This window comes from Papio anubis, chromosome 2 (genome assembly GCF_008728515.1).
Source record: "Papio anubis isolate 15944 chromosome 2, Panubis1.0, whole genome shotgun sequence".
Taxonomy (NCBI): domain Eukaryota; kingdom Metazoa; phylum Chordata; class Mammalia; order Primates; family Cercopithecidae; genus Papio; species Papio anubis.
The window spans coordinates 177640890-177655487 of NC_044977.1; the positions used below are offsets into that span (position 1 = coordinate 177640890).

Sequence of the window (14598 nt, forward strand, 5' to 3'; positions counted from 1 at the left end):
CCTAGCTACTTGGGAGGCTCTGGTCAGAGATCATTTGAGCCTTGGAGGCTGAAGCTGCAGCTGTGATCGCACCACTGCACTGCAGAAGCATGGGCAACAGAAACAAAATTCTCATATATCCTTTGAGTTTGTGAAGTACCAGATGCTGTGCTTGGTGTTGGAGACACAGTGGTGTCTTCTTAGCAGTATTTATCTATTTGAATAGATATTAATCAAGGAAACTAATGTGAAATTTTATATATGTCAAGATAGAAAAGTGACAGAATTTGTTAGAAATGTGTTGAAGTTTGCAGGATGAGTTAACTGGGGTAGGGAGGGGGAGACATCAGTGATCCAGGCAGAGGGGATTAGCAGTCTTAACGATCCTGTGACAGGAAGAAATGAGGTGAGCCTGGAGGACTGAAAGATGGAAAGAAGAGAGGTAATATGGTGTGAGGTGAGATTAGAGTTATGTATGAGGTAGACTGTGTGGTTTTGACCATTATGTTAAGAAGTGGAGGCTTCTCTGCTTTAATTTTAAAGCAATGAAGTTTTTGAATAATTCAGAGAGTTGCAATATGATCACATTTACATTTTGAAAAGAACTTCCTTCTTGTGGCAGAGTGCACAGATTGGGGAACTAGAAGGTGGGCAGAATGGATGTAAAGAGACCAGTTAGAGGCTATTTCAGTAGTCTAGTTAAAAGATGATAGCTTGGATTACAGTGCTAGTAGCAGAATAAGAAAATAGTGTACAGATTTCAGAGATATTTAGGAAGTTAAGTGACAGCCTTGTTTTGATTTCTGTATAGGATGTTGAGAGAGAAGGAACTTTCGAAAATGACACCTAAGTTTCTTCAGCTCAGGTGGTGGTAAGAGAATACTGAAAGCAGATACAGTGTATATATTTGTTTTGGGATTGGATGGTAGGTGTCTGATCATGAGTTTAGTTGAATGTGGAGTCTGAGATGCCTTTGTGACATTCAAGAAAAACATACCACATAGGTAGTTACATAACACTGGTTTGGACATGAGAAGAAAGATCTAGGTAGGGAGATAATATTAGTGAATTGTGGGCATACTGGTAATAATTGAAGACTTGGGTGTGAATGACGTCTTTTGGGCAGCGATTTCAGAGTGAATTAATAAGAGGATCTTAGGTAGAGAAGGCTACCTATGCAGAAAACAAAGAAGATTAGAGAGGTGGGGGTAAAAAATCAAGAGACTGTTGTAGTCATTAAAGCCAAAGGAAGAATGATTTGATAAAGAAGAATGATTTGATAAAGAGGCCAAGAATTATATAAAATGGAAAGTGAAAAATACTTGTCAGGAAAGCTTTATGAGGTTGGACTCTCATGGTTCCTGGTTTTTAAAACGTGTTATTAATAGTCCCTTGAAGTCAGTTTTTTAAAATGAAAAATTAAGTTGAAAATTTAAAACCTTGGTATTCTTGCTAAAACACTAGGCCTCTTCCATTAAAATATTTTCAGAAGTTTCAGTGGGGTGTTACTTTTTCTGGTGTATACTCAACTTTGTTTGGTGAATCTCTTCCTTACATAGTTTAACTGTTATTTATGAGCTTCTCTGGGTAGAGCTATTTTTAGTTTTGCTTCTATTGCTAATCCAGGTGTTTGGGTCTTGTTTTCAATGTTAATTTCTTGTCTTGGGGATTCTTTGTAAATTTAGACCCTTAATGCATAGCACAACGTTTAATTTAGCTTTTTTTTATTGGAGCCTTTAAAGCCTTTAGATGGAGAAGAACTTTGTCACTTTCATGGTGGTGGTTAGATTGTTTTCCATCTTTCACTAGGCAGCCTTTCTGTAATCTGGCTTTGTAAATACAGTCACTACTTTGTTTCTGGCATTTGAAGATATCCCTTTTTAAATTCTGATCTGGTAAATACTTCTTGGAGGAGGAAGGGAGCAGGGTAGCATTTCTAGCATTAGCTTAGTTTTACATGTTATTGGCACACAAAGTTATTACTTAAAATTCTGATTTTAAAATTCCTCTCAGAAATTTGGATATATTACTCTATTGCCTTATAGCAATCCAGTGGTTCCACTGAGAAATAAGGTATTAATCTGATTTTGTCATTCCTTTGTAGAAAACCTTTCTCTCTGAATGAATGATTTTAAATTGTACTATAGTGTTTTGAAATGTATTGGGATGTGTATGCTCTGTGGAGCATAGTCTTTTTTTTTTCCGATCAGTGTAAGAACTAGACTACTTAAATTTTTTTCATTCTTTTTATTTCATTCTAATTCGCTCTTCATTTTTGTCCTTTACGCTATTTAGCCTATCTTTTATTTTATCTTGGCAATTATAATTTTGCCATTCAAAATCTTAAATGGATCTTTTATCTTAAGTCTGTTTCATTACAGTAACTATAACCTTTAAGTGCTTCAGAGATGCTATATTGTTTACTTATAGTTACACTGGTACTATCATAGGTACTGTTGTTAATCCCTGTTTTCACATGAAGAAACTAGAATGCAGAGAACATAAGTAACTTGCCCAACCAAGGTCACATAGCTAGTCAGTGTGGAACTAACATTCAAACCCATGCAGTATGATGCTAGAACCTCTCAACCTCTTGGTTATGCTTCCTTTCAGGTCTGAAAGTTTAATATTAATAACTCTTTCAGAGTTAATATAACTCTGGGTTATATTAACCCTCTGACTATATTAATTCTTGCTTCTGTTTCTACAGTATTAATTTTTCTGTTTGTTGATTTTCATATTTAGCTGTCATGGTGCTTGCTTTTCTCAAATGTTTGATTTTTTTTGGATGTGTTGCTTATTTTAGTATTCGAAAAGACTGTAAAAATGCTACAAAGCTTGCATCTAGTGATTGTTGGAGTTGAGATCATAACTTGCTGCTGGAAAGGATGTATCAAACTGATCTGGGGTATGAGGATTTCCGTTTCGTCTTGTATCCAGCATTGTTCTGCTTCTTGACTCACTTGTCTACATGTAGTGCTTCTACCTCAGGCAGACACCTCTGATGCCCGCTTCCCTACTTCGCAGTAGTAGGGGAAGGGGATTGACCTGACTGAGTATATGTAATGGCATTACCCTGAGGATTGCTCCAGGCTTGTCTCCTGCCCATCACAGCTGCTTTATATTAAACATGGAATATCCCTGGAATTGCCCTCTGTGGTTTGTGGTTTTCTTCTGCTTTCATTTTGGGCTCTGGTTTCTTCAATTTCATTTTTTCTCATTTTGTTTCTTTCAGAAATTATAATTTCTTTTTCTATAAGGCCATATTCTTGTTTTATAGTGCTGTTATGGTTTATTCTCTTTATATTTTTAGTGCTATTATAGTTTAAAGCCAACGTTTTTAGGGTTGCAGGATTTTGGGCAGTTATGGTGAGTGTACTGTTTCTTCCATTTTGATGTTATCTTCTGTCAGCAGTTCTTAATCTTTTGAGATTTATGTACTTCTTTATAGCCCTCTACCACCTGGACCCCAAGCAATGGCTAAATGTTACTGGGAGCATTACTAGTTTTGTAGGTGTGGGTTTGAGGTTGGGGGTGTTTTTATTTATATTAGAGGTATAAGCATGTTCTTTTGATATCTTCAGATTATGTTATTCAAGTTTGATAAAAACGCTCTGTGAGATATATTTATGTAGCCACAGAGTTTGATATAAAGAAGGAGCTGTTTCTATTAAGCAGTTTTATAACGTTTCTTTTTTTCTCTTTTCTCTAGGTTTAACTATAGATCAACACATCATCTTGCATCTCATGGGTTCTATGAATTTTTAAATTGGTTTGATGAAAGAGCATGGTATCCACTAGGAAGAATAGTAGGTGGTACTGTAAGTATATTAGCAGTTCTTTATGTTAATTATAATATTTATTGTTATTTGAGTAAATCATTAATTGCCAAGGTGGTAGGGATTCTTGGAAAGCTTTGTATAGTTAACAAATTTTTCTGTGGCTTATTATCCAATATTCAGCTTACTTAGGCTCTTTTCTTAACACCTCCTCCCCTTAATACCCAACCTGTTTTTGGGTTATCTCACACTGGCCACTCTTTTTGACAAGTGGTGGAGGCTGGGTGGGGATCCGCTATCACAATGCATCTGAATGAAGTTCAGGTTATTTGTGTATCTGCTCTTATAGCAATTTGGTTGAAAAAGGAATTTGGAAGGAGATAAAAACATAAAATAATCATGATAATTATATATCTAGAATAATCGGATAATTAGAATTTTTCAGGCCCTGAATGTCTCCAAATTATTCCAGGTAATTGACTAAGGATTATAGTTCATGTAGACTTCTGATATCCAGAAAGATGACATAAAAGCGAATATATTTTTAGGATTTGGGGCATAAGGAGAATTTTGAAGGTGAAAGACAAGGCAACATGGTCTTGTATTGGAGAAATATATGTTTAATTTTTTAAAATCAGTTTTGCCAGGCTTATTCATTTTATTAGGGTTTTTCTTAACCCAAAGAAACTTCTGACTCTGTTGATTACTTCTAGTATATGTTTGTTTTGCATTTTTAAAATTTTAATTTATTTTCTTCTACTTTTGTGAGTTTATTTTCATGTCCTTTTTCTGACTTCTTGAGATGGTTTACTCAGTAATTTTCAACTTTTCTTCATTATTAAGAGATGCATTTTAAGCTGAGAAACTACACACTAACCACTGTACTAGCCGCATTTCATAAGTTCTGATGTGTAGTATTTTCATTATTTCAATCAAAATGTGTCTTAATTTTCTTTGTAATTTCCCTGACTCATGGATTATGTAGAATTGTATTTAATTCCAAACATAAGGGGATTACCCAGTTATGTTTTTTGCTTTGTACTTTAAATATGTTGTGGTTAGAGAACACCTTCTATGTAATTTCAATCCTTTAAAATTATTGAGACTTGACTTGTGGCTTAGGATATATCCAAATTTTTATAAATGTTCCCTTTGTGTTTAGAAAGAACATGTTTTCCATGATAGTAAGGTGTTGTGTTTCTAGTCTGGGGCATCTTCTTATCCTTGAGGTAAATAGAAAGGCATAAAGAGATGAAGGCACAATGGCAGTTACCATGTTCTGTAGTGGAATTGGAAAAGTATTAAATGGGTTATACATATGGCAGATAGCTATTACCTGCAGTTCTTGTGGTGCTCATCTTATCATATACCTAAATTGTATTACATTTGATAACTATAGTTTTTCTTGTGTGGTTTATACCTTTATCTTAAATTAATCCTCAGTGGAAGCCTATTTTCTCTGAGAGTCCTGAGGTCCTGAGATTTGGGATAATCCCTGTAATAATCTTTCTCATTTGCCTTTGCTGGAGAATTTTAGGGGTTTCACTGGTTTTCAGACAGTTTTACTTAGTTTGAGGTTTCTTATACTTACTTAAGGTTATTATAAATGTAGAGTCCACATTCACACATTTGAATGAGTTCCATATTCTCCTTTAGGACTTTGTTTCTGCTCTGAGCATTGGAAGGCAAGCAGAGTTCCTTGATGGATGAATAGAATTTGTCTAGTTTCATAAGCTGGTCCTGACTTTTTGCTGGTAATTAGGTCTTCACTTTGATCCCTGTGTTGGGTGAAACCCCCCCGTTTTCATTCCTTAAGGCCTGTATCAGGCCTGGTAATGTTTGGCTTTTTTCTTGTCTCCTGTGAGCTCCCATGACGTCAGCACCTACTTTGAATTTCCTCTTCATTTTTGGCATCTGGAGAATTCCCTATCTTGAGCTTGATTATGCTTTTTTTGTTGTTGGGATTTTATTTGTTGGTTTATTTTTGGTTCTTTCATTTAGTAGTACTTCCATGAATCTTGGCTGTTTTGTGTGTGTCATTTCAGTCTACCATATTATATGGATATATTGACTTACCTTGAAAGTATTTTTAAATTCACTTCCTTCTTTTCCCCCTCATATTGCTGACAGAATCACACACTGGTACCTAGTATTGAATCTGAAGAGGAACAAAATTTTTATGTGTTGAGAATGTGGATGAATTATCATACTTTTTTTCTCCCCTTCCCCCTTTCTCCTTCCATGCATGCAGTAGGTATTGAACATCCACTTTGTGCCAGTTATTTTTCTGGATACTGGAGAAAAATTTCCTGCTCTTCTGGAGCTTACATTCTTGTGAGCATAGGCAGTTAAGAAATAGAAAGTAAATAAGTAAAATAAGTAGTCCGTCAAATGATTGTAAGTGTTATGGAGAAAAAGCAAGAGAGTTAAAGACGGGAGTGTGGGGGAGAGAGGTTGCAGTTACAAATTGTAGAGCAGGGAAAGGAAATTTATAACCTTTGTAGTTTCTGTTGTGGAGTGAAAAAAGAGTCTTTTAGGACTTACCTAAGGAAGCAGATGTAAATGCATGTTTTAGTCACCGAATAGTAACTCAGGAAGAATGTCCTGTTTACTATTCTTGAATCCTTTTAATGTTTAATGTTTCTCTTTTAGAATGAGGGTGGGTATAACTGTTAACTGGCCTCTTCTAGTTTATTATTTCGCTTGTATCCCTAAGTATTTATGTGGTATAAAAAAATTTAATTTTTCAGGAGTCCCAAAACATTATCTCTGAATTCACCAACTGACTATTCCCTCTTTTCCTAGCTAGAGTTGCTTACTTTCCAAATCTAGGGCTTGAAAGGAAGGGACTTTTTTTATAAATATGACTTAAATAGTTTTGTGTGTAATTTTTCTTTATCTTATCTTTCTTTTCTCATTTTCTTATGTACACACAAGTATGGGCAAAATTGGAGTATATTAGAACCCCAAATTCAAGGATAAGCTACACTAAGACCCTGTTTTGATTTAAAAAAAAAAAAAAAAAAGTTAGTGGGATCAGTAAGAAAGTTACCTACAGTTAACATTGTTAAACATTTCCAATTTTAATCATTCCATTGTTAAGCATTTTTCAATTTTAATCATTCTTGTTTCATTTTCTCTCTGATCTTTTTATGTATTTCCTCCATATATGAGCTAGTTCTTTGTATGCAACACAGAATGGTGTGGGGTTTTTTTTGTAGTTTGTAAAGAAGGCAAATTGTTTTGAGATGTTGCTTTCAAACTTACGGTAAACAAAGTGTAATAATAAAGAAGAGTACATATATTAATATTTTTGTGTCTCATTTTATATGTAATTAAGTTTTCCATTTTTTTCTTCCTAGGTTTACCCAGGGTTGATGATAACAGCTGGCCTTATTCATTGGATTTTAAATACATTGAACATAACAGTTCACATAAGAGATGTATGTGTGTTCCTTGCCCCAACTTTTAGCGGCCTTACATCTATATCTACTTTCTTGCTTACCAGAGAACTTTGGAACCAAGGAGCAGGACTTTTAGCTGCTTGTTTTATTGCTATTGTACCAGGCTACATATCTCGGTCAGTAGCTGGATCCTTTGATAATGAAGGCATTGCTATTTTTGCACTTCAGTTCACATACTACTTGTGGGTAAGTAACATTTAATGTTTTGCTGCCATTAATACTCGTGACCTTTCTCGTGAAACACTTTAGGCTGTACGCAGATTTGTCTTTTACAAATTACAGAGTTGCGTGCAGAGATCTGTATTACTGTTCATAATGTAATAATGGATAACATTTTAAAATATGTCAGGTGTCTCTCAAGTTACGTGTAACTAGATTAATATATAGATAAATCATGGTTTTTCACAAAAGTCCTGTTATGGCTGATTTACCAGTGATGATAATATCCTTTTTAAATAAGTCAGAACTCCAAAAGAAGGGCTATCATAAAACAATCTGTTGATATTTTTGTTTCTTTGTTTTGGGGAGATAGGTAAGAAATAGTTACCCAGGAAAGTTGAAGCATTTTTTGATGGGTTAGAATTTTAAATTGTTTCTGAAACCAGCATTATTTATTTTGCTGCTACCAGGCTGTTTAAACTTAATTATTTTTTTCCCCTACGTATGAAATACGATGCTACTTAATCTTGGGTTCAATTTAGAGCTTGCTTTTATTTACGTATTTATTATTTTAGCTTTAGCTTATAATTTTCCAGTGTTAGAAATTACCAAAATTTGTGTGTGTCAATACGTTTTTGTATATTTTATTAAGTATATTTTTAGGTAGCTAGGTGAATGACAGCATAAATTTTCTCTTTAATAATTATTTTACATTGTTCAAAACTACTTGGCTAATGAGTATTTTTGCTCTAGCATGGAATTCCAGAGGAGAATGTTTCCATGTGATCTGTATAGACAGTGTCTTAATCTTGAGTTTAAAAGAGAAGAAAAATACCCACAGAAATGAAGATGATACCAAGCAGTAGGATGTTGCCAGTGCTGCTATACTTTTCAAAAAGTGTTTTAAAAAACTGTTTATTGTGTGCAACTGAGAAAACAAACAAAAAAAAAGCTTAAAATCTAGAACCTCTGTTGAATGCCTTTTAATAAACTATATAATATTTTAAATTATAAAAATAATACATGTGTTTGTGCCTTGATCCTGATAATATAATGCTTAGTGAAAAAATAAGTTGTGATAAAATATGTACAGTATGAGAAATCTTTGATGTAAGTTTTTAAGCAGTACAAACCATACTATGTTTGTTAATAGCAGTTTATAATGAAAGTATAAAAATGTGATAGATAAGTTGCATGTACACCAGCTTTGTGATAATGGGTTTTCCTGAGGGTGAGTGGGTGGTACTGAGGTGGCCAGTATTACGGGAGCTTCAACTATGTCAGCTAAAAAAATTTTAAATCAAATATTCTGAAGCAAATGTATTATTTTTGAATTTGAAAGTCTGAATAGCTAGGTTTGTAACTATTTTAATATTCTCTACACTTGTGTATTTTTCAAATACTTTATAATAAATTTAAAAAATAAAATATTCTATTTTGTGGACATTTAGACAACAGAAAAACATAAGGAAAAAAATCACCCAGAGTTAACTACCATTTGCATTTTTGAATTTTGAGCACATTACATTCATAAATAAGTCCCAGTTGGTCATGGTATATAATCTTTTTCATACGCTGCTGAATTTGGTTTGCTAGTATTTTCCTAAGGATTTATCCATCAGTGTTCATAAGGTGATACTGGTTTATAATATGCTTTACTTGCAGTGTCTGTCTGGCTTTTGGATCAGGGTAATGCTGGCATCATAGAATGAATTAGGAAGTGATCCCTTCTCTTCAGTTTTTGGAAAAGATTGAGGATTAGTGTTGGTTCAGTTCTTTAAATGTTTTAGTAGAATTCACCAGTGAAGCCATCAGGACCAGGACTTCTCTTTGTTGGGAGATTTCTGATTGCTGATTCAGTTTCCTTGCAAGTTGTAAGTGTCTGCAGATTCTGTATTTCTTCATGATTTAGTCTTGGTAGGTTTTTGTGTTTCTATTAATAGGAATGTGTTGATGTAAGCTATTCAATTCGTTGGCATACAAGACGTGATAATACTCCCTTAAAACCCTTCTTGTCCCCTATGGAATCAGTAGTAATGTCCCACTTTCTGATTTTAGTGATTTCAGTCTTCTCTCTTTTTTTCTTAATCTAGCCAAAGATTGGTCAATTGTGTTGATCTTTTTAAAGAACCAACTTTTGGGTTCATTGATCTTTTTTTTTTCTGTGTTCTTTTTTCTCTTTTAGTATATATTGCTGCTGAAGTGAGCACTCTATTTTATCTCTGTCACAGTCTTTATTATTTATTCAATTTTGTCTTTCTGGAAGCTTTGGGTTTAGTTTATTCTTTCTCTTTTTCTTTTTCTTTTTTTTTTTTCTTGCTCTGTCGCCCAGGCTGGAGTACAGTGGCTCAATCTTGGCTCACTGCAACCTGCGCCTCCTGGTTTCAAGCAATTCTCTGCCTCAGCCTCCTGAGGAGCTGGGATTACAGGCGCCCGCCACTACGCCTGGCTAATTTTTGTATTTTTAGTAGAGATGGGGTTTCACCATGTTGGTCAGGCTGGTCTTGAACTCCTGAACTCGTGATCCACCTGCCTTGGCCCCCCAAAATGCTGGGTTTACAGGTGTGAGCCACCATGCCCGGCCCTAGTTTGTTCTTTTTCTAGTTCACAACTTAGTTTGTGAAGTCAGGTTTTTGATTTGAGATTTTTTTTTGTTTTTGAAAGTAGGCATTTTTGCTATAAAATTTTCCCTTAGTACTACTTTCACAGTTTCTCATAAGTTCTGATACATTGTGGTTTTGTTTTCATTCAGTATTCTCTCATTTTTATTTTTGATCTATTGGTAAGTATCTTGTTTAATTTCCACAAATTTATTTCCCAGTTTTCCTTCTGTTACTGATTTCTGACTTCATCCTGTTGTAGTTGGAGAAGATACTTTGTATGGTGTCTATCTTTTTAAATCTGTTGAAACTTAATTTTCGTCTTTAATTTGTGGCCCAGCATATTGTCTATCCTGGAAAATGTCCCATGTGTACTTGAGAAGAATTGCATATGCTGTCTTTGTTCAATAAAGTGTTTTGCATATGTCTTTTAGACCTAGGTGGTTTGTTGTGTTAAGTTCTATATTATCTCCTTTCTGGCGATTTTATCCATTATTGAGAATAGAGTATTGTTGTCACCAGCTATTATTGTAGAACTGTTTGTTTCTTCAATTCTGTCAAGTTTTTTTTTTTTTTTTAGATTTTTTTTTTTTTTTTTTTTTTATTATACTTTAAGTTGTAGGGTACATGTGCATAACGTGCAGGTTTGTTACATATGTATACTTGTGCCATGTTGGTGTGCTGCACCCATCAACTCGTCATTTACATCAGGTATAACTCCCAATGCAATCCCTCCCCCCTCCCCCCTCCCCATGATAGGCCCTGGTGTTGATGTTCCCCTTCCTGAGTCCAAGTGATCTCATTGTTCAGTTCCCACCTATGAGTGAGAACATGTGGTGTTTGGTTTTCTGTTCTTGTGATAGTTTGCTAAGAATGATGGTTTCCAGCTGCATCCATGTCCCTTTTCTTCCTATATTTTGATGGTCTGTTATTAGGTACATAAATGTTTGTAATTGCTATACCTTCTTGCTGTATTGAACTGTTTTATTACTATATATATTTTGGGTTCTTTCTCTTTTGTAACCTTTTTTTAAAACAAAAAAAAATTCAAAGTCTGTTTTTTCTTTTCTAATTTTGTAGAGATGAGGTTTCACCATGTTGCCCAGGCTGGTCTCGAACTCCTGGGCTCAAGCAATCCTCCCTCCTCACCTCCCAAAGCGTTGGAATTACAGGTGTGAGCCACCACACCCTGCCGTTTTTTGTTTTGTTTTGAATTTTGCAGAGTTAAAGTCTGTCTTTTCTCTCTTTTGTTTACTATTTGCATGGAATAACTTTCTGTGCTTTCAGTCTCTTTGTCTTTGAATTTAAAGTGCATAACAGCATGTGGTTGGATCATGTGTTTGTTCTTTCTGACAATCTCTGTTTTTGGAGAGTTTAATACACATTGGAAGTAATTACTCATAAAGAGGGACTGATTTCTGTGGTTGTGCTGTTTTCTATATGCCTTATAGCTTTTTTTGTCCCTCATTTCTCCATTAGTCTTCTTTTGTGTTTAGTGGATTCTTTTGGTAGTGAATCATTTGAGTCCCTTTTGAGCATATTTGTGGATTGCGTTTTCACTCTGTGGATAGTGTCCTTTGCATGAATTTTAAATTTTTATGAAGTCTAATTAATTTTTGTTGTCGCTTGTGCTTTTAGTGTTATATTTAAGGAAACTGTTGGCCTAATTGAAGGTTATGAAAACTTACACCTCTGTTTCCTTCTAAAGATTTTATATGTCAAGTTCCTCCACTTAGGTATTTGATCCATTTCGAGTTAATTTTTGTATGTGGTGTGAGAGAGGAGTTCCAACTTCATTCTTTTGCATGTGGATATCCACTTATCTTAGCACTGTTAAAAAATATATACTCTTTTGTTGAATGGTTTTAGCACTTCTGTCAGAAATCAATTGATTATAAATGTATGGGTTTTTTTCTGGACTGTCAATTCTATTCCATTCCCTTGCCATCAGTATGTTGTGTCTTTATGCCGCTACTGCACAGTTTTGGTTACTGTAGCTTTGTAATGAGTTTTGAAATCCAAAAGCATAAGTCCTTCAACTTTGTTCTTTTTCAAGATTGCTTTGGCTGTATGGGGTCCCTTGCATTTTCATAAGTTTTAGGATTAGCTTGTTCATTACAGCTTTTCTTTTTTTTAAGTGGCATGATATTGTTTTGTTAATTCAACAGAAATTTTTGTGAATACAATATGAAGCAGGTGCTGTTTTATGTGTTGGTTATACAAGGTTATATGAAGTTGATAATCTAGTAGAAGAAATTATAGATATCATTGCTTTGAAGGATCATATTAACAGAAGGATGGAATGATAAAACATTCTCACCCAGAAACTGGGAGGTTTTCTAGTGAGTTTTTCCTTTGTTTTCTTTTTAAAAACAATACATTTAAATAAATTAGGTTTACAGTGGAAATAGCTTCAGTATTTGAAAATAAGAATACTTGTGTTTGAGTTCTGGCATAAAATACTGTCTGACTCTTGACAAATTGATACTTTTGAATCTCATTCAGTTTTCTCTTAAGATAGAGAAAATGTTTTGGCTACAGAATTATAATAGATAATGACATTTATTTAAAATTTCATTATTACTAATTGAAAGTGGAAGTAATTACAGTTCTAACTATTCTGAAAAGTTGTTTGTAACCCACATGAAGTTATAAAAAGGTGAAAACATTTTTGTAATCTCTAATATATAAATATTAAGTTGTCTAATTCCTCACCCAGTGTTTTTATTTTTAAACCAACTCTTTTACAAGGTATATGTTTTTAAAATTTAAAAGATAAGTACTTTGTCATAGCATTATTATTTGTTGATGCCCTATTACTGTTACAAGCTGGTGTTGACAGACATTTTAGGATACATTTTTGGATTTGTGTTCTGCAGAGATTAAAACATTTTCATCATGACTGAATAATTAAGAGTAAAGTCTATAGCATAATTGCCAGGGTTTGGTATTTTCTTGGTTTGATTTCCGGCTCTGTCACTGGAGGTTGTTTAAATCCCCACCCTGTGTCTGTTCAATCAACTATAATATGGAAGTAATAATTGTACTTTCCTCATATAACTTAAAAGTAAATACACGTAAAGGTATAGAATATTGTGAGAACATAGTGAGAGGTTAGTACATGTTTGTTACTATTATTTACAAGCACCAGAGTACATGATTCAGAAAACTAACACAGATAAAGTAGTACAAGGAGCAGTGTTTATCATATTGCCTCTTAGAGGTTTTGTTTTGTTTCTTTAAGGTTCCCTCCTGTACCTTTTGTAGTCAGTCTTCTCCCTACCCCATTTCTGGCAACCACTGGTCTGATTTCTGTCTCTCTGTCTGTATAGCTGTGGGAGTTTCTTTTCTAGAATGCCATATAATGCAGACAGTAGGCGTGACCCTGTATATCCGTCTTCTTTCACTTAGCATAATATTTTTGAGAGTGTCAATCATGTTGTTGATGTTTTAGTAGTTTGTTACTTTTTATTGCTGAATAGTACTCCATTATATGGACGTACTGCAATTTGTTTTCCAGTTTTTGGCAATGATGAATTAAGTGGCTGTGAAATGTTTGCATATGGGTCTTTGGACATATATTATTATTTCTCTCAGGTAAATGCATAGGCACAGATTGGTGGTTTGTGTGATAAGTATACATTTAACTTTATAAAAAGCTGCTAAGCATTTTGCCAGAGTTGCTGTATTCATTTTGCATTCCCTCCAGAAATACATGAGAGTAATATTTACTACTCCATCACGTGGCATTTTTAAATTTTACCCATTCTTGTAGGTAGGTGGTAGTATCTTATGGCTTTTGTTTGCTTTCTCCCAATGACTGATGAGCATCTTTTCACGTGCTTATTTGCCATCCTTGTTCTTTGATGAAATGTCTGTTCATATCTTGCCCATGTTTTGGTTGAGTTGTTTTCTTACTCTTGAGGTGTGAGAGTTCTTTATATATTTTGGAAATAAATACTTTATCAGATGTGTGCCCTACAAACATTTTCTGTAGTCTCTAAGAGCAGAAAATTTTGATTTTTATGTAATTTATCAGTTTTTTTTTTTTTAATAGATCTTGCTCTTGGTGTCTTATCTAAGAGATCTTTGTCTACCCTAAAATCACAAAGATTTTCTCAGGTGTTTACTTCTAGAAATTAAATAGTTTTAGGTTTAACACTCAGGTCTGTCATCTATTTCATGTTGATTATGGTGTGGTGCAATATAAGTGTTGTTGGATTTGAATGTTCTGTTTTTCCAACATCATGTGTTGAAAAGACTGTTCTTTCTCCACTGAATTACCTGCTTTGGTAACCTTGTCAAAATCAGTTGAATATATACATATGGGTCTGTTTTGGGACTCTTCTGTTTATCTGTGTCTGTCTTTATAACAATACTTTATGTTTTCATTAGTTTCTAGAAACTTTTGAAATCAGGTAGCATGAGTAATCTAATGTTGTTTTCTCTTTTTCAGAATTATTTTGGCTTTTCTTAGCTGTTTGCATCATGTAAATTTTAGAATCACATTATTAACTTATTTAATGAAAAAGCCTTCTGGGATGTTGATTGGAAGGGCATTGAATGTATAAGTCAGTTTGGAGTAGAATTGTTATCTTAATATGTAGCCTTCTGTGA

General features: G+C 34.1%; 1 protein-coding gene across 2 annotated transcripts in view; it reads left to right on the plus strand.

Annotated features, from left to right (window-relative positions):
- Nucleotides 1-14598, plus strand: part of STT3B (STT3 oligosaccharyltransferase complex catalytic subunit B) — a 103975-nt gene that overhangs the window by 38290 nt on the left and 51087 nt on the right. For both annotated transcript variants that reach the window (XM_031662888.1, XM_031662889.1), the window contains exons 2-3: nucleotides 3692-3800; nucleotides 7121-7408. In XM_031662888.1, coding sequence (XP_031518748.1) covers nucleotides 3692-3800; nucleotides 7121-7408 — 397 coding nt within the window. The remainder of the gene's footprint in view (nucleotides 1-3691; nucleotides 3801-7120; nucleotides 7409-14598) is intronic.